General features: G+C 41.0%; 1 protein-coding gene across 1 annotated transcript in view; it reads left to right on the forward strand.

Moving 5' to 3' along the window:
• Nucleotides 1–399: 399 nt before the first annotated feature.
• MMP2 (matrix metallopeptidase 2) overlaps nucleotides 400–27,550 on the forward strand; it is a 31,702-nt gene continuing 4,551 nt past the window's right edge. The window contains exons 1-11 of the mRNA XM_001372993.5: nucleotides 400–943; nucleotides 8,690–8,916; nucleotides 11,333–11,481; nucleotides 12,513–12,641; nucleotides 13,639–13,812; nucleotides 16,373–16,546; nucleotides 17,221–17,394; nucleotides 18,327–18,482; nucleotides 18,962–19,103; nucleotides 20,367–20,503; nucleotides 21,228–21,387. Of these exons, the coding sequence (XP_001373030.3) occupies nucleotides 791–943; nucleotides 8,690–8,916; nucleotides 11,333–11,481; nucleotides 12,513–12,641; nucleotides 13,639–13,812; nucleotides 16,373–16,546; nucleotides 17,221–17,394; nucleotides 18,327–18,482; nucleotides 18,962–19,103; nucleotides 20,367–20,503; nucleotides 21,228–21,387 (1,775 nt within the window). The 5' untranslated portion in view covers nucleotides 400–790. The remainder of the gene's footprint in view (nucleotides 944–8,689; nucleotides 8,917–11,332; nucleotides 11,482–12,512; nucleotides 12,642–13,638; nucleotides 13,813–16,372; nucleotides 16,547–17,220; nucleotides 17,395–18,326; nucleotides 18,483–18,961; nucleotides 19,104–20,366; nucleotides 20,504–21,227; nucleotides 21,388–27,550) is intronic.

A 27,550-nucleotide genomic window follows, 5' to 3' on the forward strand; every position in this document is an offset into this window, starting at 1 on the left:
GTCATACCTCTTTATTTGTTTCTCTCCACATCTAGCTATCCGACATCACCTTCCATTGTTTGCCTTACTACTCATCAGCTCTTGATTTTTCTTTTCCAATTCTCTGAGTTTCTCCAATTATCTTTCTCCACATCTGATCATCTTTCTCTCCGAGTCTCTCCACACTGAAGGCTATGTGCTACTCTTCTTCCCCTCAACTCTTCCCAACATCAATCACTAAGTTGCTGTCTAATAAAACACTTCAGGACTATCCATTTCAAAGGTCCAGATGTTGAAGGGTGGGGGAGAGAGATATGAAGCATAAGTGATCTGGATTGTAAACTGACCATTAGGACCCAGGGGTATGGTCACGAAGACTCTAGGGCAGTCAGGAGAAGGAGGTAGGGTAGAAGAGGGGTGGGGGAGGGAATTCGTCCAATCCTCTCCCCAAAGCCACAGATTTGACTGCTGCTCTCCCAACTCCCAGCCCAGCCGGCTACATCTGGTAACTGCCCTTTTCCCGTGTTTCCGCTGGATCCAGACTTCCTCTTGCGGTGGCTGGAGGCTGCGCATCTGGGGGTTTAAACATACAAAGGAATTGCTGGGACCAGCAAAAGGGCAGGCGGCGTGGAGCAGAGCGCAGCGGAGTAAAGGGAGGAAAGGAGAGGGGAGGGGAAGGAGCGAGCTAGCGGCTGCTCAGCTTGCGGGCTGGAGACGATGAGCGGCTGAGAAAGAAGGCGGAGACGTGAACTGGAGACTCACAGAGCTCCCCTCTAAGATCGCGACAGTACAGACCCTTTGAGGCACGACCATGATGACTCCGGCGGCCCCCGGGGTCCTTGGATTCCTCCTCCCTGTCCTCTGGCTCCACTCCAGCGTTTTCCAACAAACTTGGGCAGCCCCGTCCCCAATCATCAAGTTTCCAGGCGATGTCTCTCCCAAAACAGACAAAGAGTTGGCTGTAGTGAGTTTCGGGTCGGGCTTCAGCAGAGTGGGGGTTGGGGGGGAGGGGAGGAGAGCAGAGGGGGTCCTGCAAACAGCTGTGGGGAACTGGCTCACTCGATTCCCCCGGGAGTGAAGAAGGGGAGGGGAGAGGAGACAGCTGGAGGGTGGGAGGTCTGCCTTGGGTTCGGAAGAGACTGGGTGTCCCGGGAGAAGGGAGTTGGCAAAGTCAGACTTTTGGATGCAGAGTCCACGGCCAAACAAAGTTTCCTAGGACTTTAGAAAGGGGGGCTGGCGAGGGGCAGGAGGGAGGATGGGGAACGAGGGAGGGACGGATGAAGGCGCTAGGTTAGCTGGGGTTTCCCGCAACTCCTAATCACCGCCGGCACACAGCTAGGGGAGAAAGAGGGAGGGAGAAGCAGGGAGCAACCGGCCGATTCCTGGGGAACTAGGCGGGCCAGAAACCCCTCCCCAGGGCCTGGACTGCTCCTTGAAGCAGTTCAGATGTTGTTTTCCGTGCACTCACCACATCGTTGCATAAGCAGAATTGGAGGGACAATTATTGTGTGGCTCAGGGACTGCTGAGCTTCTAACTTTAATAAGCACTTTCGGCTTGGAGCACTAGTTCTGCGCGGTTAGAATGGGTTCTTCTAAAAGCTTCGGGCGGGGGGGGGGGGGTATCCAAAAATCGGGGCACCGAGGAGGGGGCGGAGGGGAGGAGGAGGAGATCTTCAACCTGACCCCTGGCCACTATTTTTCTTGGAACTTGTTAAAAAGCAAAAAAACAGTGCTCCAGAGTTGAAGGGACTTGCAGAGGCCATCCTGTATCTAATAAGAACCCACTACTTCAGCATCTCATAAAAGTGGTTGGTTAGCCTCCACTGGAAGCCATCCAGGGATAGGAAACCCATTCAGCACTCACTGAAGGAGCCCATTCCAATTTTGTATTGCTCTAATTGATTGTCCTTTCATTTCGCCCCAAACTGCCCTATTGTTCCAACCTTTTAATAGCATTCAAACAGATGAAGACTCAACATATTCTTTACCTTCCTGCCCATCCTCTCCCTTCAAAATACCCACTCTTCTCTCCATTCTAAAACTTTATTTCATCTTTCAAATGAACCCTTCTTGTCCCCTCATGATTTGCCCAAAAGGGCAAAATAGTTGGAAAAATCTGGAACCACATCAGGGGAAGGACTAGTATGATTTCCTGCATCATTTAAGATAGCCCTCAACTGAGAGGTGAGCAAGGACAGAATCAGATGCAGAGTCCTCCAAAGCAGAAACATCAGGCATTTTTCCATGCTGGGCTTGGGTCATTAAGAGAGATAGCTTAAAATTCTAACCATATTGCATAAAAACAAAAGAGTATTAAGTCCTTTGGTGAGATGGGAAAGTAAGGGAAGTTGAACTAGTTAGTCTCTAGAGTTCTTTCCAGGGCATCTAGGTGATGCAGTAGATAGAGTGATAGACTTGGATTCAGAAAGACTTATCTTTCCAAGTTCAAATCTGGCCTCAGACACATAATACTTATGTGACTGGGGCAAGTTGCTTAACCTTGTTTGCCTCAGTTTCTTCATCTGTAAAATGAGCTGAAGAAGGAAATATCAAATCACTCTAGGATCTTTGCCAAGGAAACCCAATAGAGCCAAAAACAGTTGGGCAAAACTAAACAATAATAGATTTCTTTCCAGCTTGAATATTCTAAACAATTTGTAGTATCATCTTTACTAATTATCATCTTTCGTGGTTAATTAGAATCATAGTTTTAGAGTGAGAAGGGACCTCACACGTCATCTAGTCCAACCCCTCTTTTTATAGCTAAGGAAACTGAGGCCCATTTAGGGAGGTTAAATGATTTTCCAAGGTTATAAAGATAATGATCATTAGATATAGGATTTGAACCCAGGTCTTCTGAATTGAGAACTAATATTATTTCCACTATACCTGATAATTCAGAAAGTACTTATTACATGTGTAATGTGTATCTAATAATGCAAAAAAAAATGTAAGAAGGTCCTGATCTTTGCCTTTAAAGAACTTCTAGTATAGTTGAAGAGAGAACACTACTACCTCTAATATACTAACATTTATAGAGTACTTTTAAGACTTGCAAAGCACTTTATATATGTTGTCATTTGATGTACAATAATATATGCACAGAAAAAAGTTAGGCATTACATGAAAAAGTTTACAAACAGTCTCTGCTCACTGGAAGTTATAAAACACATGGATATATAATCAGTCAGTAAGTTGATAAACATTTATTAAGTACCTACTATGGTTCAGACATTGTGCCAAGTCCTGGGGATATAGAAATAGGCAAAAGATAGTCCTTGCCTTCAAGGAGCTCACAATCTAAAGGAAAAGACAACAATCAAACATAGATACCAACAAGGTAAATTGAGAGGAAATAATTAAAAGAGGGAAACATTGGAATCAAGAGGGATTGTTAAAAACTTCCTGTAGAAGATAGTGTTTTCATTGGTGCTTAAAGGAAGCTAGTAATGTCAGTAACCAGAGATGAGAAGAAAGCATTCCAGGCAGATGAAGGTATGTGACTGCTATTCACCAATTGGAGAGAAAATATTATATCACTATCTGATCCCAGATAAGTGAGCCCTGTGGATCAGTCATGTTTGTTAAGCACCTCCTTTGTGCCTAAGAGGGAGTGGGAGCTCATTTCTTATGTATATTATACTTATCATAAGAATTATAACTACCAACACCACTGCAGTAATTTCCCTATAGATTCTCACTCTCATGGGTTTTGTACCTTTTTGATTCTGTGCTCAGCCTTCATGCTAAATGGGAGAGCTCTTATTGCTTCCTTGATCAGTTTAGGAAGGTCTCATTAAGGAAGTGAGAATTCAAGAGTTTGCTGAAAGAAGGTGAAGTTCTGGTGTACAGAAGCAAATCTGGCAATGTAGGAATCCAAGATAACTTGGTGAGGGTCTATGAAGAGCAGAGTGTAAACCTATATTTTGTAGTGGAAAGAACATTGGTTTGGGTGTCGGAATTCCTCTTTAGAATCTGTCTCAGTGGCTCTATTGCTGAGTAAACTTGGGCCAGATATCAAACCTCTTTGAGTCTCAATTTCTTTTGTAAAATACATGAGATTATCTACCTAATCTTTAAGGTTTTTCCCCAACATAAAGGTCCATGATCTTCTTACTTCATTCAATTCAAATCAAGGAATATTTACTAAGTGCATTCTATTATTCTAGATTTTAGAGACACAAAGGTAAAAAACAAATAATAATTGTCTTCAAAGAGATTCCACTCTATTTTTGGTGATATAGCATGTATACAAATAATTATTAAGTATATATGAAGTAATTTCAAGAGGGAAAGTGTGCCAACTTTTCTTGGGGGAGCATCATATAAAAGTGACAGAAGAGCTGTACTTTGAAAGAAGCTTGAGATTCCAAACAGGCAGGGGTTGAAGAGGGAGATAATGCAAAATAAGAAGGAAAAAATAGGAAGGAACTAGCTTAAGGAAGGATTAGAATTCTTAAGTTATGGAGTTCACACTATATCTTAGAGGCAATGGGGAATCATTAAAGATTTTTGCAGGGAAAAGGTTAACAAAGTCATGTCTGTGTTTGAGGAATAGCAATTTGTGAAAGAAGAGATGGAGTAGGAAAACAGAAGTAGGGAGACCAGTGGAGGCTAATGCAAATCCCAGACAAGAGATGTTGAGGCCACTGAGGAAACATTACAGGACTTAAAAGATGGAGGTAGCTTAGTAAATATAATAGCTAGAGAAGACTTTCAAAGGAATAGTAAGGCTAAGCTGAAGGGAATGGATAGGACAGAGCTGAAGGCTGAGAGAAAATAGGTTGTATTATTGAGAGAGGAGTAAGAATTGTATTCAATTCATGTGGGCTGAATTCCTGGGAGAATTTTTCTCCTAAATGGAAGAGGAGTTGAGTGTCATAAGGTTGAGTTTATGAGATGATTTGGAACTGGTTAGCCTTTTGATTTTAGCCAACTTTATGATGAGTCTGTAGTCATGTGTTCAATTCTCAGGTGGATCAGTTAGCATCACTATGCTGTGTGGTTGTTGGCTGCACCCTTTACACCAACCAGCTGTTTTGAACATTTTTTAACTTGTGACTAGACAAAGAAGGACAGATTTTTCAAATTTCTCCCCACTATTATGAATAAAATCCAGATCCCCTGCCCTACTTACTGATGGGAAGATCTGTACCAGCCCTTTTGCGTTTAAAGGGAGAACATTATTTATTTTCTAGAGAGACTCCAAGTCTGTGTAGAAGGTGATAAAAACAGTTTGATGGGGAATTGAGCTCTAGAGATAGGATAGAAAGTGCTATCATCCTTTACTGGCCCTTCTTTCTTCTCTAGCCTCTTAGCTAAGGATATTCCTCAAGGGTCTGTCCTTAGTTCTCTTCTTTACTCACTGAGAAAAGTCATTTATTCTTGTGTCTTCATCTACTTATTATTCTATAGAGATGATTCCTTCAAATACATTTCCAGTCTTGATCCTACTTCTGAGTTTCTGTCTTGAATACCAGCTGCTTACTGGACATTTACACTTAGATATCCTGCCCATGCCTGGAATGCAGTCTTTTCTCTTAGAATCATTTTCTTTTTCTTTAGAATTCAGGTTAAGCACAATGTTCTACATGAAGCCTTTCCTGACAGCCCCCTTCCCTTGTATTTTTTGCATATGTATTGTATATATTTATATACATTGTCTCATTGTATATACTCATATACATTGTTTGTTCCCATAGAACGTAAGCTCCTTTAAGGCAAGGATTGTTTGGTTTTTGTTCTTGTACCCCTAGCATCTAGCACAGTGCTCATATTACAGGCACTTAAAGATGCTAGCTGATTGATTGGTTGATTTTAAGGGTCCAAGATAAGTACTTTAAAATGCTTTGTTGATCCAGTGATTGGTTGCCTACTCCTTAAACCAAACTCATTATCTTTCCTCATACCAGTTTCCTTTCCTAATTTTCTTATTTCTCTCAATGATAATTGAGGGTATTACTCAGGGCATTAGGCACTAAAACCTCAGAAACATCTTTGATACTTATTCCTTTCTTCCCATATTTAGTCAGTCATCAAGTCTTATTAAGTCTACCTTTCGAATATCTCTTCTAACTATTCCTTCTTTTTCCATTCCAACTATACCCACCTTCCACTAGGATCATAATATATCACAAATGGGTTCTAGTAATAATCTCTCAATTAGTCTCCTTGTCTGTATTTTTCCTCTAAATCATCCTGTATGCTCCAATCAGAATGCTTTTCTAAAACATACCATGATATTTCCAGCTCAGAAATCTTTATTAACTCCAATTATTCCTTTCATTGGAATTTAATTTCTGCTAAAATGTAGCCTCATTATGTCTTTCCAAAACCTTTGGCTATGTAAATATTTCATGCAAACATCAAAATTTGCTTATCGACCTTTCCTCCTTTCTAAATTAATCTCTTACTCAGTCCTCCCCCCTTTTTATTTTAAAATGTTTACTTTTTATGGATACTTTCTGTTTTAAAATTATATTAATTAATTTATTCTTAACCTCCTGCTCTAGTGATATTGGCTTCTGGTGAGATTGGGATACCAACTGCTTCCCAAACAAGCTATACTTCCATCTTATCCTTGCCAATGTTTTTTTTAACATCCTTCTTCCCTTTAATCCAAATCTTGTCCTTTCCACATCTTCCATAAAGTCCGCCATAACCACTCTAGACCTCTAGAATTTCTCTTTCCCTATGTAACAATGTACTTGTCTGTATGGCCCACTGGGCACTTAGCATTCACTAGTCTGAAGTGTTGGTTAAATTTTCATCCTACAGATATTCTCTTCCGTAAGCTGCTCTATGATAGGAATCATCTCTTATTCCTCTTTTATTTCCTCCACAGTATCTAATATAGTGCTTTTCATGTACTCAGAGAACTTGTGGGATAGGTGAATTATCTTTTTTTTTTTTAACCCATACCTTCCTTCTTGGAGTCAATACTAGGTATTGGTTCTAAGGCAGAAGAGTGGTAAGGGCTAGGCAATGAGGGCCAAGTGACTTGCTCAGGGTCACACAGCTAGGAAGTGTCTGAGGTCAAATTTGAACCCAGGACCTCCAGTCTCTGGGCCTGGCTCTCAATCCACTGAGGCACCCAGCTGCCCCCTAGATGAATTATCTTAAAAAGGGTCAATGCACCAGGAAGTCCCATGGGGGGAGTACTTTCTCTATTCAGAACTGCCCTGGGTTCCTGAAGGCATTAAGGTTAAGTTCCTTTTATGGGCCTAGCACTGAGCTAGACAAAGACTGACAGATAATTAGAGCCAAAGGAAACAATCATTCTCTAGTGGAAATTCCTTAATTTACAAAATGAAACTAAAGGCCACAGAAACAGATTGACTTGCCCAAAGGCAATGAATTGGCTAGTGGAAAAGTCAGGGCTTGAATGAGTTGATTTTCATTAATGGAAACCAAAGAGGTTTCATTTACTGATACAAGCCAGAAATGTGCTGATAAGTGTTTAACAATTGGGTCTCAAAAATGTGCAGAACACATTTTTAAGTTTAATCTATATGATTATTAGTATTTCCTCCATTACCCATTTAAGTCTAAACAATCTATGAAACAATAAATCAAGCCCTGATTTGTAGCACTTAACAGATTTCCAAGATATTCTTTGCCCACACTGATAATTTAACAATCTGTTTGCTAGAGACTGTTTGAGCTTGTCCCTGGCTACATCCCCAGACTTCTGATTTCAAATCTAGATTTCTTTCCCTTATAGTATGCTTCCAAAAGTGAGGCAGCCATGGATAAAAAGCCAGTCATAGAACTGAGAAGAGTATGGTTCCAGCCTCAAGACATATGCTGGCTTTTATTCTATCCTCAGAGGCCAGCATAGTGCCTGGAACATAGAAACTGCTTACTCCTGGGTATCACAATAGATAAAGTACTGGGAGTCTGGAAGTACCTAGAGTCTGGAAGATCCAAAGTTCAAACCTGATCTCAGTCAGCTGTGGGATCCAGAGCAAATCACTTAACCTGTTTGCCTCAGTTTCCTCAATTGTAAAGTGGAGATAATAACAGCATTAAACTCATAGTGTTGTTATGAGGATCAAATGAGATAATATTTGTAATGTGCCTGGCACATAGTAAACTCTATTCCCTTCTCTTCTCCTTCCCCATATTTACTGATCTGTGGCTGTGTGACTCAGTACAAGTCACTTAACCTTCCAGAATTCTAAAGAACTCTCTCAGATGTTTTGTTGCAGCGCAGTAGCTGATCTGTGTTGGTAGAGGGAGTTTTTTTTTAATAAAAATTTCCTACAGGGTCAGCTAGATGGCACATCTAGGATAGAGCATCAGACTTAGAGTCAAGTGGAACTGGGGTCAAATTTATCCTTAGACACTTCCTAGTTGTGTGTCCCTGGGAAAGACACTTCACCCTGTTTTCCTAGCCCTTGCCCTTCTGTTTTAGAGTTGTTAATAAGACAAAAAAAAAAGAATTCTCTATAAATATAAGATCACAAGACTAGACTTCCTATTGCCCACTCCCTAAATGTTTTTATAAATAAGGAGTATCTATTACTTATGGAGGATTTTCTAGGTTTCTCTTGAGGATGAAGACCTTGAAAAAGATGTAGGCTAGAATATTGGACAGAAAGCCTTCAGTCCTGTTTAGGATTCTGGTCAGTCCAGTATCCCTTGCACTATGACCAAAGAAAATGAGTGGCCACAGGGGGACTCAGCCCTACATACTTGTATATTCCAGCAATACCTGAATACATTCTACGGCTGCCCCAAGGAGAGCTGCAACCTGTTTGTGTTGAAGGACACCCTGAAGAAGATGCAGAAATTCTTTGGGCTACCAGAGACAGGAGAGCTGGACCAGAGCACTATTGAGACCATGAAGAAGCCACGATGTGGGAACCCTGATGTTGCCAACTATAATTTTTTTCCTAGGAGGCCCAAATGGGAGAAGAATCAGATCACATACAGGTGCTCAGGGAAGGGGAGAAGAAGGGGGGAGGCCCAGAGCAAAAGTCAAGACAATATGAGATCCCAGGTATATAATAAGGCTATGGGCTATAAAGAAATAGGGTTGCAGGTCTCTGAGACTTCAGGCCACAGAAAAAAAAGGAACCATAATTATGTCAACCCTGTCTTGATCTCCTTCCTGGGCTAGAATCCATGGGGGACCTTAGAGATTGGTAGGTAAACAGGAAAGGTGGGGAGGTGGGAAGTATCAGGGCATGGAAGACTGTAGAAAGTATTGTTCTTTGGTAGTAGGAAATGTTTCATTTTTGCCTTTGTATACTCAGCTCCTAGTAAAATGCCTAAAAAATAGTAGGTACTTAACATATGCTTGTTGATTAGTTGGTTTGTTGGGGATTTTTTGGCTGGGGAATTTCAGTTATAGAACTTGGAGCTGGGAAAGAATTTAGAGATCATCTAATCTGGGGGGTTCTTAACCTGGAGTCCATGAACTTAAAAAAAATTGGCAACAGTATTTCAACATAATTGATTTCCTTTGCAATCCTATTTTGTGCATTTAAAAACATTATTCTAAGGCCTCATCAGATTGCCTCCAGCATGCTCATTTAGGATCAGTTCAATTTAACAAACAAATAAGAAAACAGAGGTTGGGGAGATGGAGGAAAGGATTTGCCTAAAAAGCAGTACCAAAATTCCAAGCTAGAGCCTCAGGTTCCATATCCAGGACTTAATTTCCTTTCCAATTTTTGTGAAGCACTATTAGTATGCAGAGTACAATGCAGTTCCTAGAGAAGATAACCAGGTTTAGATGTCATGATTCTTAATGGAGCTGCTAATGATATCAAGTAACATATGATGAATACTTTAGAAAGTTGCAGGGCAAAATGCTTTGGGGTGTCAGAGTGGGAAGATGATACTACTATCATGGGTCAGAGGAGGTGGCATGGAATTTTAAGATATCATCTGCTTCTTATGACTAGTAGATTCAATACCATTTAATTTGGCAAACATTTGCATAAGGTGGGAAGGATACAAAATGAAAAGTAAAGCAATCATTGGACAGGAACTTACATTCTAGTGGGGATATGCAACATAATACATAAAGAAGTGAATATAAGATAATTTGATGAGAAAGAGAACACTGCCAATGGAGTTGAAGGAAGCAGAGAAGGTTTATGAGGATTCTCAGAGATGGAGTTGAGGAAAAATAGGTCATTGCTGGTTCAGATTCATTATTAGCATTTACTCATACAAATGCCTGGCAGTATGGGATAGCATGCTGAGTTTGGGGAAGAGTGATTAGTTTAATTTGGCTGGACTGAGGAATGCATGAAGGATGGAGTGATGTGAAATATGGCTGGGAAGGTAGACTGAAGCCATATTATGAGGAGTACTAAATGACAGATCAATAAGTGAGAATTGCCTAAAGACATTAGGGAATCACTGAGGTTTTTGTTTGTTTATTTGTTTGTTTTGCTTTTAAACAAGATAGTGATGGGATCACACATCTGTGTCTTAGGAGGACCATTGTGAGGCCTGTGTAGAGGAATGATTAGAGAGGAGAGCTACAGGAGAGACAGGAGACAGGAAGACCAGTTAAAAATCTACCTTAAAAAAACTAACCTACCTTAGTCCAAGTGTTGCAAATGGTGAGGCTCTAAACTAGCCTGGGATCATGCGAATGGATAGAAGGGGAAGAATGGATGAGATGTGGTGGAGGTCCTAGAGAATATCTTTAGAGGTAATTTCCCCTTCTGATTGGCAGCCTGATAAAGTGGTTAAAGAGTTGACCTCAGAAATAGGGAGACCTGGATTCCACTCCTGCCTCTGCTTAATGCTGTCTGTGTAACCCTGGACAAGTCTCAGAGAGAGAGAGAAAACTCTCTAAGATTGTAACTTGCCGAGCATATGCTTCTTGGCATTTACAGAGATAATTTTCTCATTCAGAGGTCTCTACACCAATGAAGTCACAGTTTCTGGGCTTTGGATTAGTCTCACAGTCTTCTGTACTGTTGCTGGGGTGAGCTCTTCAATGAGGGGTAAAAGGGTAGACCTGTGATTTAATTGGAGGAGAGAACTCCCACAGGAGGAAGTATCCTTTATTTATATTGACTGGCACCTTATCTACAACATATAGAGTTGTCTAGAGCACTGAGAAGTAAATTATATATTTAGAGTCATAAAGACATGACTCATTAGAAAGGAGACTTGAACCAATGTGACCCTGACTTTCAGGCTTGTTTTCTATCCACTACATTATGCTAACACACATGAGGAATGAAGAAGAAATCCCTCCACCCCACCCCACCCCAACACCTATGGAAATTGGGCTGGAAGAAGGTTGGCGTCTAGTGCATTGCGGGAGAGTTGTTCCTGCTGTGAGATTTTCCTTAACCCCTGTTCTCTCTGCCCACCTCAGGATCATTGGTTACACACCTGATCTGGACCCTGAGACTGTGGATGATGCTTTTGCTCGAGCCTTTAAGGTCTGGAGTGATGTGACACCCCTTAGGTTTTCACGTATCCATGATGGAGAAGCTGACATCATGATCAACTTTGGTCGCTGGGGTAGGTGCTATAGGTGCTGGCAATATCCAGGAACAATATAGGAGTGGAAAGAATGTTAGTGATCATTTCGGTCTAACTCCTTCATTTATAGATAAGGAAATTGAGGCACAGAGCAATTAACATTTTCTCAGGATTGTATACCTAGTAAGTTTCTAATATAGGATCTTTTAAAAAAATTCAATTTCATTTTATTTTCCATTCAGAATTCTCCTCCCTCATCTCCCCCACCCACTGAGATGAAAATAATAATAAAAAAAAAAACTTTACAGATATGTATTGCAAAGCAAAACAAATTTCCACATTGACCAGGTCCAAAAAAGAAAGAGAAAAGAAAAGAAAATATGCTTCAGTCTGCACTCAGTTCATTAGCTTTCTATTGGAGTGGATAGTATGTTTCATCACGAGTGCTTTGGAATTGTGGTTGATCAGAGTTCCTAATTCTTTCAAAGTTGACTTTTTTTTTTTTACAATGGTACTATAATTGTATAAATTATATTCTGGTTCCACTCTCTTTACTTTTTCATCATTTCATTCAAGTCTCCCCATGTTTTTGTTTAAATCATCCCCTTCATAATTTCTAATAGCACAAAAGCATTACATAAACATCATACACTATAAATTGTACAGCCATTCCCCAGTTGATGGGCAACCTAATCTTTCCAATTCTTTGTTACCATGAAAAGAGCTGCTAGAAATAATTTTTACATATGACTAATACCATTTGAGCCCAGGTCTTTCTGATTCCTATTCCAAAACTATTCACAAAATAGTGCTACTAGATGATCAATATCAGTAATTCTTTCCCAAGTGCCTACTCCATCCAGTCTTGTCTTACACCTGAATAAGAATAGAGGGAGATGATAGATAATTGTGTGAATGGCAGGGCAACTTTGACATAGGCCAGGGAGTATGAACCTCATATGATTTCCTGGGACAAGTCAGAACTCTGAGTAAATCTGGGTTGTCCTGGATGTCCTGAGTTTCTATTTGAGGGGTGGGTAAAGGAGCTGATGGCTATATATGTGTTACAGAGCATGGGGATGGGTACCCCTTTGATGGGAAGGATGGACTCCTGGCTCATGCCTTCGCTCCTGGCACTGGTGTAGGAGGAGACTCCCATTTTGATGATGATGAGCTATGGACCTTGGGAGAAGGGCAAGGTAGGACCCGGATTCCCCTTTTCTCCCAAAGCTGCCTTTCCTCTATATACATTCTAGACTTATATACCTACTTTGCCCTACCTATAGATTTCAGGTTCATGGGCAAATCTCTTCTTCTCATTACTATTCTTAATACATCCTAATACCCACTGTGTACCTTTCCTCACTCCACATCATCTGATAACATTGTATGTTTTCTTATTTGGCAATATATAATTGCAACACAGACTATTCCACAGGCATCTCTTAGCAGCAGTAATAGCAGCCAGCATTTATTCAGGGCTCGGACTTTTCCAGTCACGTAATAGATATACTTGATTTCATTTTAGCCTTACAACAAACTGCTGAGATAGGTTGGGCAAGTATTTTCCTCATCTGCCAGATGAAGAGACTGAGGTTCAGAGAAGCAAAGAAATTTATTTGCCTAAGATCACTCAACTAGTAAGCAACAGTACTGGGATTTCAATCCAGGCCTTCTGACTACAATTCCAATGGACTTTGTTGAACTATAGTGACTTTGTATACTCCCTTGACACTAAGGTGTCCCTGTCACCTGTTGCTAATGCACAGGAAAGAACTAGTGATTTTGTTACTTGACTGATAAATAAGAGAGTTTCTATTTGAAATAGATGTTCAAAGAAGACATTAGTGAACTAGCATTATCATATCACTTTAAGGATTACTAAGTACTTTTGTCACAACATTGTGAGATTTGTGGTCAAGTATGGGTGAGGGAACACAGATTCAAAAAAGTTAAGTGTCTTGCCCAAAGTTACATAGTGGATAGGTATCAGATTAGGGATTAATTAATTTGCTAATTAATTAAGGATAAAACCAATTCTATGGATTCATTGCTCTTTCTATTCTGCCATTGTCCTATATGTACTTCACACCTCCCTGCTTTCCAAGATTTCTTCTACTTCTTTTTTGCCCCTCCTCTATAACTCCATGGCTCTTGACATTGAATTGGCAGTGACAGTTTCCCTCTTGCCTTCAGTGGTCCGAGTGAAATATGGGAATGCTGATGGGGAATACTGTAAGTTTCCCTTCCTGTTCAATGACAAGGAATACAATAGTTGCACGGATGCTGGCCGTAGCGATGGCTTCCTCTGGTGTGCGACCTCCTACAACTTTGACAGTGATGGGAAATACGGCTTCTGTCCCCATGAAGGTGAGTTTGTCTCTTCATCAAAGTTTCCCTGCATCCTCAGTGACTATTCTACTGCACCCCATTCCTATCCCTCACTTTGGCAATAGGAAAAACTGTCTAGGTCCTCTTATCAGCTTTAGACTTTCATTAGATCTGGTTGTCAAGTGTAGAGGAGGAAGATGCAATGACTATGTCCTACCTTTCTAAGAACTGGTTATTCAGTCTTGGAGCAGAATCTAGGAGTATGGTGAGAAGGTTTAGGATGGGTCAGAGGACCAATTTATGGCAGAAAGCAGAGCTCATAGACTGAGGCCATGTTGACTACTTGGCTATGCAAGGTGAACCCTAAAGGGAACAAAGGAAGCATTAGGAATGGACTTCCCTTAATTTGAGCTCATGTTAGATCTAATTTATGTTTATTTATGCTTGTAGATAGAGGGTGGACATCTAGGCAGCACAGACAGTGGATTAAGTACTGAGTCTAGAGTTAGGAAGACTCATCTTCCTGGGTTCAGATCTAGCCTCAGACACTCACTATGTGTGTGCCCCATGGGAAAGCCATTTAATCTTGGTTGACTCAGTTTTTTCATATGTAAAATGAGCTAAAGAAGGGAATAGTAAACCACCAAAACCAAGAAAATCCCAAATGGGAAATTAGATACAACTGCAGTGACTGAACAACAACACATATGCGGGGTACTAGTCTGTAGGGGCTGGGACTCTCTAAGGCTTTGTATCTTGCTCCATGTGTTATATATGTAAAATGCTCTTAATAAATGTTTGTGGTATATGTTGTTGTTGTACCTGTTTCCCTCTCTGTTTTTCTGTATGTCCTCAGGCTTCTGTGTGTGGCTAGATCACTACTTGTCTCTGAAGAAATGGAATAGTTCTGTATGAATTTATGTGTGTGAGTGTGCTAATATGTAAAATTGCTGATCTTTTTACAACTATAGGGAAAATGTTTTTTCTTTATACATTTTAGAATACATTTATATCTTAGTTCCCCTTATGAATTTAAAGTCTCTTTGTTTAGCACCAAAACACAAATAAATCTATCTCATATAACTTGGTTTGCTCATAAATTCTGTTTGGAAATGTAAAGGCCTACATGGAACACATATTTAAACATGGTAATGTCTAGATAAGAAAAAAAAAAGAACAATTAAGTGATGAGGGAAACATTTTTCCCTGTCTTAAATCTCCTTTCATGATTTTCAAAGTTAAGAATAATGATAACAATGAAGTTTTCTGGATTGTTTTTCCTGATAATTTACCAACTCTTCCCTACATCACTAAGCACATGTAGTAGTTATCTCTTTCTGTTTCTTTGTGCATCTAAAGATAGAAATGTGTTTTCATCACTACTGAATTCTGAACACCAACTTGTCTTGGCATCAAGGAAAAACAATTGGCAGATTAATCCATGTTTCTGTTATCAAATTAGATCACCTATCAAATTAGAAGACCTTATTAAATCGTTAACCTTGAGGATAGAAGCAAAAATAGAAGTTATCTATTTGGTAATTGTTTTTCCTCTGCTTTTTGGTTTTGAGACAGAGTGTGCATATTTGGGATAGGAGTTTCTATTACTCAGTTCCTCCTGACTGCTGATTCAGAGTCTCCTTCAACCCCTGTATGTAGAGGAACATAGGGTTGAGAGATCAGTGAGGAGCTAAGGGGCTTCCTGGGTGGGCAAGGGAGAAAAGGGAGGTGGGGTTGGTGTTGGGTGAGGAGTCTGGTGCTAATCAAATTCAAGCTTAACTCTTTGACTCTTTCCAAAAGGGAGCCTCTGGAGCCTCTGGCACCTCTCCTAATCCCAGCCCCCATTATTCCTGTGTTTGGGGAGGAGGGCACAAAACCTATGGAAAAAAGCCAGGAGTATAGTATCTAGAATCCTTGAGTTCTTGACTGGGGTTGGGGGTTTAACCCCATTCCAGTTATGGTAGAGTTAATGCTGGTGGGGGTTGGGAGTGAGATCACCTCTGGCCCTGCTCAGCACAGATGGTCCTCATTAGACTGTGTGGTTTTGCTTGTTGGCAATTCCAGAGATACACCATTTTGCAGATTTAGGGTGGGTGAGGGGACTAGAAGAGAGACCAGGGAAAGAAAACCCATAACTTGGGCTCTATCTTTTGCCCTACACTGTTGGGTGATGGTTTCTTTCTTGAGGAGTCAGAGTGGAAGCCTTAAATATGTTTAAAGATCTTACTCCTCTAAGGTATCTGTTATCCTTCCTTCTATTGTCTACTAGAAGAGAAACTAGGACAGAAGAAAGGTGGGAGATAAAGAGACAGAGCTGTGGCTAGGCATCTCTTGCTAAACAATGTATGTGTGTGTGTGTATGTGTGTGTCTGTTTCTGTGTAAGTATGTGTATATATGTACATTTGTCTCATCTATTTCTGCCTCTCCCCTAATTTGGTTACCATTAAAAAGTCTGTAAATCAGGGAGAAGAGGAGGCTACAGAGCCAACTATGACTATGCATGTATTTATAAGTATGCATGTAGGAGAGCATATGTATGTGTGCTTATGTATGTGAACTAACAGTCTCTTTCTCTCTCTTTTTTCTCCTCCTCCCCAGCCCTGTTTACCATGGGTGGGAATGCTGAGGGCCAGCCTTGCAAATTCCCATTCAAGTTTCAGGGCACCTCTTATGACAGCTGTACTACCGAGGGTCGAACAGATGGTTACCGCTGGTGTGGAACTACCGAGGACTATGATCGTGACAAGAAATATGGCTTCTGTCCCGAGACCGGTGAGAGTCATTGCCTTGTACTCTGTCCTTCCACATAGCCATGAAGGAGTATTTGGGATGATATCTCCCTATTCCTCTCTAACCCCAGCCCCATACCCCAGGACCTCTATCTGAGAAATATCTGAGAAATGACCTTCTTCCTCCATCTAGATTCCTAATCAGGTCCCCCCTTGCACCCTTCTGGACAAATCTTACCTCAGATATTTAGTGTGATGACTGTGTTTTTTGGTTTATTTTTCTTTCTCTCTTTGTCTCTTCTGCTTATCTTTGTCTTTGTCTATCTGTATTTCTCTCTGCTTCCTGATCCTTAGTAAAATATTCCCTCATTCATTCATTTAATTTCTTTATCCATTCAATAAATATTGAGCACTTCTCTTCCTAGATCAATGGAAGACACTACGGGAGATGCAAATGTCTCAGGCAACTTGATGGTTATCTCAATTGTACTCTGTTTAAATTTCCTCTTTTTCCAACATAACTACCCACCTCCTTTAATGGAGAATTCTTGACTTGTTTGGGAAATGATATGTAGGAAGAGTGGAGAAGCTGCCATTAGACACACTGACCATCTGAGAAGTCTCTCCTGTAATGTCTTCTTCTGGTCCTCTTTCCCTGGTTCTTCTCCTAGTTGTCCTTTACAATTCTGTATCACCTATATGCTTTTCTTCTCACAGCCATGTCAACTGTTGGTGGGAACTCTGAGGGTGCACCCTGTGTCTTCCCCTTCACGTTCTTGGGCAACAAACATGAATCCTGTACAAGTGCTGGCCGAAGTGATGGCAAAATGTGGTGTGCCACAACAACCAATTATGATGATGACCGAAAGTGGGGCTTTTGCCCTGACCAAGGTATTAGGATTATGTGGGAGGAACAAGGCATATACTTTGCTGAGGAAAGATATCATTTTCCTCCCCCACCACAGGCAGATGCAACTTCTTCAAGGTCTTTCCTTCCTCATCTGCACTTTAAGCACAGACATATCAGCCTCTCCTGGACCAAAGACTACCCTGAAAATGAAAGAGAATTTCCTTTCCAATTCAGTCTCTTTCCCCAGGACCAAAACCAAACTTGTGGAGAATATTAAACAAGTTCTCTCAGTCACACTCCTAATTATCATAGAATGAACAATTTAGAGCTCAAAGAACTGTAAAGATTAGGTAGTCTCCTTCCTTCCCAGATGAGGAAACTAAAACTTAGAGGAATTAAATAATTTGTAGTCACAAAGCTGCCATTTTAACTAAATCTTCTCACTGCAAACCTAGTGCTTTTTGCATTGTACTATGCTGCCTCCAGTATTTCAGCATATACTATATACAAGACATTGTCCTAGGGTATTGGAGACACAGATTAATAAAGTACTGTCCTCAAGGAACTTAGAATCGAGTTGAACAAGAGAAAGAATCACACAGAACTGTAGGGGCTCAAATTAGGAAAAGACCTCATAGGCTACCTAGTGTCCTACCCAACCTATACCTGGACAAGAATTCTCCCTATAACATCCCCGACAAATTGTTATCTAGCCTTTTCTTGAAAACCTCCGATGAGAAAGAATTCACTACCTCTCAAAGCAGTCAATTTCACTTTCAGACAGCTATAATTTTAAGGAGCTTCTTCTCCTGTCTAATTAAAGTTTGTAGTAAATGTATTAAATAAGATAAAATACAATGCTATTAATGCCCAGTGCCAGGCAAAGAACACACATAGTGAATGAAAAAGCCAGAAACACTTATTTTCCTCTTAAGCCTCTCCATCCCCTCTTCATTTCATTCCTGTGTTATAGGTTACAGCCTGTTCCTTGTGGCAGCCCATGAGTTTGGTCACGCTATGGGGCTGGAGCACTCAGAAGACCCTGGGGCACTGATGGCACCAATCTACACATATACTAAGAATTTCCGCCTGTCCAATGATGATATCAAAGGCATTCGGGAGCTGTATGGTAAGATATCAGGCCCGAGATGAGACATAGGGACTAGATCTTCCTCTAGCATTACCAAAAAAATATAGGCATGACAAAATAGCTCAGGAAGAGCAATTTCAGTTTCACTTATAAAATACTGGCCAACAAGCCTGCCAAATACCAGTAAGATGGAAACCTTACTGTGTGCCATTTACAACAATCTACTAAAGCTGCCAGGTTGTGAACAAAGAAACTTAAGACTGGAGAAAAAATGAAGTTGTGCAAAGATGGGACAGAATAGTGGGAATTGTGAAATTCTAGTGCGGGAGTTAAGGGGCTTATGAGGTGAGGCTCCAAAGCTAGCTAGAACTTGCTCCTTCTAGGTGTAGACGGAGTAACACTGTAGGTAAGAGCCATTCTGTTTGAACATGGTGTGTGTGTGTGAGTGGATGGGTGAAGGTCATAGGTCACCCCCCAATTCTGGGAGAGGAATTGAAGGTCATTCATGCTTCTCCCAGGGTCCTCCAATGACACTGGCACTGACACTGGTACCGGCCCCACCCCCACACTGGGGCCTGTCACTCCTGAGATTTGCACAAAGGACATTGTGTTCGATGGCATCTCACAGATTAGAGGAGAAATATTCTTCTTTAAGGACAGGTGAGCGATGAATCCTACTTCTGTTCTCCACTCCTTAATTCCTGTTCCCTATCATGAGTGCATTGTCCCCTTGTTTCTACTTTACACTTTTACCTTTCTGCTGAGGCCAGACCCAAGGAGGCTTCTCTGTACAACTCCAGTACCAAACCAAACTTTCCTGATCATGGGAAGTAAGCAGCTATAGGAGCAGGGGTGAGATATGTGCCCTCACTCAGGTCTGCAATATGAGAGCTACAACTATCTACAATACCTTTAGTTAGGTGAGATCAGACTCAGATAAATAATTGGAACATCTAGAATATCATACCACACCTGGAACTGTGCAGATAGACCAGAATACATTTATTATTGTGGGTATAAATGCTGGCTTTGTAGCCAACAGCTTGCAAGGACATCAATGAAGTGAGGAAGCCCTGCTTTAACAGCTATTAATTTTATAATCAATAAAAATATTCAGATCGTTAAAACTAGAATAAAACTGTAGGATTAAGTTCCCTCACATAGGAGGGAAATTGAGGCCCATAGTGACTTCCCTATGGTTGCAAAAATAATTGGGCTCATCAGGAGATCCTACCACTTGAAATTCTTTCTTAGCCTTTTGATGGGGAACCTAGCATAAGAGTAAGTAGGAAAAACAGATCTCCTCAAAAAGGACTCCAGATCTAAGATAAGGGGAACCCAAAGAAATTATGTCTTTCTATAACTCTTACAGCCTTTGGATGAAGGAAGGTTCTTCTGGATTTTGTGCCCATTTTTTAATGCACACTGTAGTCATGGAAACCAAGTAGTCAGGAGTTGCTGGGTCACAAAATCCTTTAGTAATGGTTAGGGAGGATGTCTCAAAAAAGATGTCATGGCACAGGACCATTTCCATAGGAAGTGCCCCAGTCCAGCAGCTCAGAGGGGCTCCCTGATGACTCTCATTACCCTAGAATTCAAACTGACTCTTAGTTGCAAGGCATGGAGAACAGCCTTGTGGGAGTGATGCTAAGGCTGTCCCATGCAGCTCAGGGTATAGTGAGTACAACTCAAATCGTGGCATCTGAGTAAGCCTAACTTTTCCCTTCCTCATTCTAGTTTATTCTGTTTTTTCATCCCTCTTCCATATAGCTAATGGCTGCCATGGCCTGTGGCTTCCTTTGGGGAGTCTTGATTGGAACAGGCCAGGTACAAAGGAAATGATGGTTTGGGGGTTTGGGGAAGGGGGAGTGGGAAGTGGCTATGAGGGTGAATCGCCCCAGACTTTTTTGTCTGTCCACTCAGGTTCATGTGGCGGATGGCAGACTCAAGGGAGAAGCCCACAGGGCCCCTGCTTGTAGCCACATTCTGGCCAGAAGTTCCTGAGAAGATAGATGCAGTGTATGAATCCCCACAGGAAGAAAAGGCTGTGTTCTTCTCAGGTACTGATGGATGGAGGGTGAGAGGAACAGGAGAACTGTGTTGTTGAACTCAGCCACATTGGGCAAGTCACTTAACTGCTCTGTGTCTGAGTTTCCTCATCTGTAAAATGAGGTCCCTAGCTCTAACTCTATCCTATCTTGAGAATATAATCAATATAATAATAATTGATAATATAATTTAATAACAAAGGGTGAAGTCCTTGTTCATCTTATCCAGTTGATCTAAGGCTTACAAATGCAAATGCAACCCGACCCTTTCCTCAACTCCTCAGGTCCTTTTCTTTCATCACCTTCACATTGTACCTCCTGGCCCCTTATCTGAAACAAAACAAAACAAGAGAAATGCGAAATAAAACAAAACATAACATTTGCCTTCCTCCTCACCTGATCACTTCATCCTCTGCCCTTCCTTCCAGCACCACCTTCCAAATATCCCCAAATTCTCTTCCTGGCTCTTTTCCCTTTTATCCTCTGCTCCTGGGCTAACTGTGGGTCCATGGTCTGTCCTCATCCCACTTTTATAAGACTATGTGTACTAAGGAATTGTTCCCATGATTGAACTTGGTACTTGGAAAGAGATCTTCCCATAATAAATAGCTCCTGTACTTAGGAGGCCCCATCAGAGAGAAGGCCCACCAGAGACAGATGTGGGGTTAGAATGGTTGATTGGTGGGAGGCATTCTTTATTCCTAGATCACAAGCATGACTTTTATCACCATTTCAGGGAATGAGTACTGGGTCTACTCTGCTAGCACCTTGGATCGGGGCTATCCTAAGAAGCTGACTAGCCTTGGGCTGCCTCCAGACATTCAACATGTGGATGCTGCCTTTAACTGGAGCAAAAACAAGAAGACATATATTTTTGCTGGAGACAAGTTCTGGAGGTAGGTTGTGCTGGCACTTCTTGACAGGCAATTTGATAATTTTCTAAATGTTTTCATATTGATTTTCTACCCCAAGACTCCAGGAACTGGTTCTCAGGTCTTTTCTTGTGGCAGGCCTACAGACTTCTCTAGACATGGAAAATAGAGGAGAGTTTTCTCCACGACAATGGGGGAGAGAAAAACAGCAAGACAGACTTTAAGGGCAGGCATCAGAGTTTCTTGAGGCCACATTCTGGTTTGCAGAAGAGAGAGAAAGATCTGTATCTCGCTGTTTCTGTCTTGAGTTTGAGCAAAGAGCTTAGTTGCCATGTAATGATGATCTTATGAGGTCAATTGACTGGATTCGATTTCCATTTTATAAATAAGGAGATAAATTGGATTATGAGCTAAATGGCACATTAGAGATCATCTAGTCCTCAATTCCAGCCACACAAATTATAATAATTACTGAAATTTATTTGGAACTAAAAAGCTTTTAAAGTACCTTATGCATATTACCAAGTATATACATATACACACATTACCAAGTTTATATATATTTACATGTATATGCATACACATACTACTGAGTGTGTACTTTCTCTCTTAAAGCCTATCTTACTAGCTGTGTGACTGTGTGATCTGTTTGTCTCAGTTTCCTCATCTGTAAAATGTGCTAGAGAAGAAAATAACAAACTATTCTAATATCTTTGCCAAGAAAACTCCAAGGGGTTACAAAGAATTTGGACTGATTGAAAATGACTAAACAACAACACATACATACATACACACACACACACACACACATACACACACACACAAACACACACAAGCACATATATACACATAAACACACACACATATATATGTATGTGTATACATTTAAGTCATTAGAGCTTAAACCTACACTAAGAATTTGGGGTCACTTTCTTTCTAATTTAAGCCTCACAACAACCCAGTGAATTAAGTACTATAGGTAAGAATACAATAATTTTACAGATGCAGAAACTGAGGCTCAGAGAATAAAGTAACTTAACCATGATCAGCTAGCCAATGTCTGAAGTCTCCAGGCTGAGTAGTATTTAGAGCAATAGACTGGGAGTCAGAAAGATATGAGTTCAAATCTAGCCCTCAGACTCTTGAAATGACCCTATCATATGATATGATATGATAGGACCCTGAGCAAGTCATTTGACCTTTTTTTAACATAATTTCTTTATCTGAAAAATGTAGATAGTAATAATACGTATCTCCTAGGGTTGTTCTGAAGATAAAATGAATTACTATTTTAAGCTGATTTTTATTTTTTCAATTACAAGCAGAAATAATTTTCAATCATTGTTTTCTGACATTTTGAGATTCAGATAAGTTAAAGCACTATGTAAGTACTTTTATTACTTCATAACTCTGACTCTACTACCCAATCCAGTAGACCACCCAAACATACACACGTACCCACAACCCATTTTGCAAATGACAAAGCTGAGGCCCCAAGAGAGAAGGCGATTTATGCTACATCATAGGAATAACAAGATACAGATCTGGAGTTTGAAGTTGGGTCTTCTGAATCTAAGCACAGTAGATGCTTTTTCACATCTGACTTAGGATAGATGACTTCTCTAAAGCTCCAGTGAGCATTAATGCCAGAGTGTTTAGAGTCAAGTCTCTTGACTTATAGTCTGCTGTCTGTCTGTCTTTCTTTCTTTCTTTTTTTTTAAACCCTTACCTTCAATCTTGTTCCAAGGCAGAAGAGTGGTAAGGGCTAGGCAATGGGGGTTAAATGACTTGCCCAGGGTCACATAGCTGGGAAGTGTCTGAGGTCAAATTTGAACCCAGGACCTCCCATCTCTGGGTCTGGCTCTCAATCCACTGAGCCATCCAGCTGCTCCTCTGCTGTCTTTTTTTTTAAACATTATTTTATTTGGTCATTTCCAAACATTCATTGGAAACAAAGATCATTTTCTTTTCCTCCTCCCCCCACCTCTCCCATAGCCGAAGCGCGATTCCACTGGGTATCACATGTGTCTTTGATTCGAACCCATTTCCATGTTGTGGGTATTTGCATTAGAGTGTTCATTTAGAGTCTCTCCTCAGTCACATCCCCTCAACCCCTGTAGTCAAGCAGTTGCTTTTCCTCGGTGTTTTTACTCCCACAGTTTATCCTCTGCTTGTGGATAGTGTTTTTTAGGTCCCTGCAGATTGTTCAGGGACATTACACCGCCACTAATGGAGAATTCCATTACATTTGATTGTACCACAGTGTTTCAGTCTCTGTGTACAATGTTCTCCTGGTTCTGCTCCTCTCGCTCTGCATCACTTCCTGGAGGTTGTTCCAGTCTCCAGGGAACTCCTCCACTTTATTATTCCTCCCCTCTGCTGTCTTTCTGACTCACTCCACTCCACTTTTCAGTGTCTGGGCAAAAATAGGTAGGGTGGTTAATAGTTTTCCCCAGTGAAAACTATTTCTTTCCTCTTTCCTCGACCAAAGCTCTTGGACCCAGCACCACCTTCACTGGCTGGCTATTAACATACACTATCATTCCTACACCCAAAACATTTCTCTGGGGAGCTGTTTAAAAGACCCAGGAGGGGGCTAGGGCACAAGATGGGGTTCCTTCTACTCCTTTCTTCCACCCAGTCCTCTTAAGTGTTTTCCATTCCTGCCCTGGTTCTGTCTTAAGTCTGCATTAAGATAGATTCCAGATTGACTATTAAGTCATTCAGCAGCTGAACTTGATTTATAATTCATCCAGGAAGAGAAAAGCAAGGCAGCCTGCTGCACACAGACACACCCAAATAAGCACCCATCCTATAGGCACAGACCTGAAGACACATAAACCCACATAGGAGGATAGGTGTGCTGACACACACACAGAAACACCTAGGCAGATCCCCTGCCCACACACGTCATAAAAACTGAAATTTGATTGAGGCTTTAAGGTTTTCAAAACACACTCTATATGGTGTGGCAAAATAAAAAGAGAGAGAGCTGGCTTTAAAGCCAGGAAGACCCAAGTTCAAACTCTGCCTCTGACACATACCGGCTTTGTAACTCTGGCAAGTCATTTAATCTCTCAGTGTCCAGGCAACTCCTGAAGACAACAAGTTGGGAAAAAGGTGTGGACCTTCTTTGGGAGAAGAAATCTCTCCACTGGGAGTGTCTATACCAGTGAAATCTCAAGTCTAGTCTCTCCCGTATATACTTTTTCTTACTCCGGTCTCACAACAACCCTGTGAATTAGGCACTACAAGTATTATCTCTACAAGTATCATTTTAAAGATAAGCAAAGATCAGAGGCTGTTGCTGTCCTGCACTTACACAGCCAGGAAGTTTCAGAAGGAGGAGTTTTGAAACTATATCTATCTCATTCTAAACTTCTGCCTGGTTAAGTTTCTACTTAAAAAGTGTCCAGCAACTACTTCTCAGATCTTCTCTTGCATCAGGCTCACAGCCTTGCACAGGCAGGGGAAGTACAGGAGAGGTTGCTTCAGAGCAGTGGTCGAAGGAACAACAAAGACTGTAAAGAGCCTCCTGTTTTTTGAAGCCATGTCCCGGATTTGCAGGAGAGAGAGATATCCATAGCTCACTGCTTCTGTCTTAATGAGCTTGAGAAATTGGCTTGTTTGCCATGTAAACATGGCCTGGAAATATTTGTCAGCAGTAATCTCAGTTTATGCTGTAGATGCAGCCCTTGAGGGTTAAACAGGATCATGGATTTAGAGCTGGAAGTGACCGAGTCCAACTCCCTAACACTTGCCAGGAAAGCAGGCAGCCTGCTTTTTTTCCTGAGCATGCCTGGGTGCTGGGAGAGTTGGTGCAAACTTGATAGCAATGTCTATTATTACTTTGTCTAAGACACTGATAAAACATTTGGAAAACTCAGGACTGAGCAGAGTCCTAGGGCCTTCCGTTAGAGATTTCAATGAACACTGAATCATTAATGTCTCTACTTCCTGTTGGCCAATTCAGAGTGGTACCATGAAAATTATAATAGCTTTAGAGTGAGAGGATCTGGATTTTAATTCTATTTCTATGGTAAGCTGCCTGCGTGACCTTAGGCACAAACTTTTACCTCTATGGCTCTAGGGTTTCCTCAACTAAAAATGGGGGAGAGGAGGAAGGGGATTGAACTAGGTAGCCTTTACTATCCCTTCCAGCTCTAAATCTATTTTTATATGATTAGGACAAATAGACACAGCTCGTAGTTTGGGAGTATAAGCCAGTCTAATGAGAGAGATGTAAACTCTGCATATGTAACAGGTAGAACATACAGGACACAACAGAAAAAAATACTTTTAGAATATGTAAACAACTGTAAAATATTATAAAAGTACAAAACCCCAATGTAATAGAGAATAAAGAAGGCCCTGGCATTTGTATAATGGTCCCTGTAGTAAAATCAAAAGAACACTTTGTTCAGAGGACCTTAGTTCAAATTCTGAATCTGCTATGTAATATATGCATGAACTTGGTTAAGTCATTTAATAAAAGCTATTTATTTATATATAACACTATGTGCCAAGTACTCTGCTTTATGATTATTACTTCTTTTGATTTTGACATCTACCCTAGGAGATAGTAGGTACTATAATTATCCCCATTCTATAGATTAGGAAACTGAGGCAAAGAGAGGTTAAGTGACTTGCACAGAATCACACAGCTAGTAAGTGTGTGAGGCTAAGTCCCAGTGCTCAATCCGCTGTGCCAACTTCTTTGGACCTTTTCTTTGTCTGTAGAATTAAGGAATCAAACTAGGTGATCTCTAAAGTCCCTTCCAGTGCTAAATCTATGCTCCTTTTAAGTGAACCAAATGGAATATTCAAGGAAGACTTCCCAGAGGAGAAGGACTTTAAAATGAGATTTGGAAAAGAAATATATAAATTATCAGAGAGTTGAAGGAACTCTAAACAGACAATGTGTCCTGTGTGAAGGTTTGTAGGTGGAAATAAAAAAGCATGGTATGAAGGGTAGGGAGCAGAATGGCTTGACTGGATTCAAAGTGTGGAATAATAGAAAGGGTCTTGTAGCTTACATTTATATAATACTTACTTTGGGCCAGGCTCTGTGCTGAGCACTTTATAATTATTATCTTATTCAATCTTCACAACAACCCTAGAATATAGGTGCTATTATTATCCCCATTTTATAGATGAAAGAACTGAAGGAAAATCACTTGCCCAGGGTCACATAGCTACAGTGTCTGAGATCAGATTAGAACTCAGATCTTCCAGTCTCCAGACCTAGGCCTGTATGTACTACCTTGGGATCACCTTGTTCAACCTCCTCATCCCTTGGATCAGTTGTCTTTGCCCTTATCTATTTCCAGGGCTTTTTTGTGGGGGGAGATAAAATAAGGGGGTGTAGGGGAAAATGTAAGTGAACTTTCCAGTGTATAAAGTGTAAGGTATTATTGTTAAGAAATGGGGTAAAAGAGACTGGGTGGATGAAAATGCTCTAGGCCAGTGATGGTGAACCTTTTAGAGAGAGAGTGCTGGGCCCTGCCCCCCCCCCCCACTGAGTGCTGTGCCTGTCCCACATGCTGGGTATATATCCTGCCCACCATGTACCCCACACAGGGGAGGGAGAAAGTGCTTCCATTGAGTTCCTGGGCAGAGGGGCAGGGGATATGAAAAAAAATGTCATCAGACAGATGGAGAAGGGGAGGGGAGCAGCTCTGCTGAGTCCCTCTGCCTTTCTACTAATGAACTCTAGGGGTGGGGGGAGGATGGCTGAATGCCCACAGAGAGGGTTCTATGTGCCATCTTTGGCACCTGTGCCATAGGTTCGCCATTACTGCTCCCGGCTATGTAATACAGAGCCATTGTAATAGTCTTTGTATGGAATGATAAAGGAGTGGATGAGGATGATCCCCAGAATCTGAATTTTATGACTGATCCTAGGTCAGGATGGGAGGAGGGGTAGAAAGGAAGGAAGCACATTTCAGAGAAGAGGAGGCTTTGGAAGAATATTAGTTTTAGTAATGTGGTGGGGTAGAGAGGGAGAAATAAAGAATGACCTTAACATTGTCTGCCTAGGGTGAGAAAATGGTAGACAATCCAGTTTTATTCCTATAAGTTGATGCAAAAGACCTGGATTGACATTTAAAATGCCCACAAACCAGCTTCAAGCAAGCAGCTATTACTCAGACATGGGAAAGCCTATCCCATCACTAATAGGTTTTTA

This window comes from Monodelphis domestica, chromosome 1, assembly GCF_027887165.1.
Source record: "Monodelphis domestica isolate mMonDom1 chromosome 1, mMonDom1.pri, whole genome shotgun sequence".
NCBI lineage: Eukaryota > Metazoa > Chordata > Mammalia > Didelphimorphia > Didelphidae > Monodelphis > Monodelphis domestica.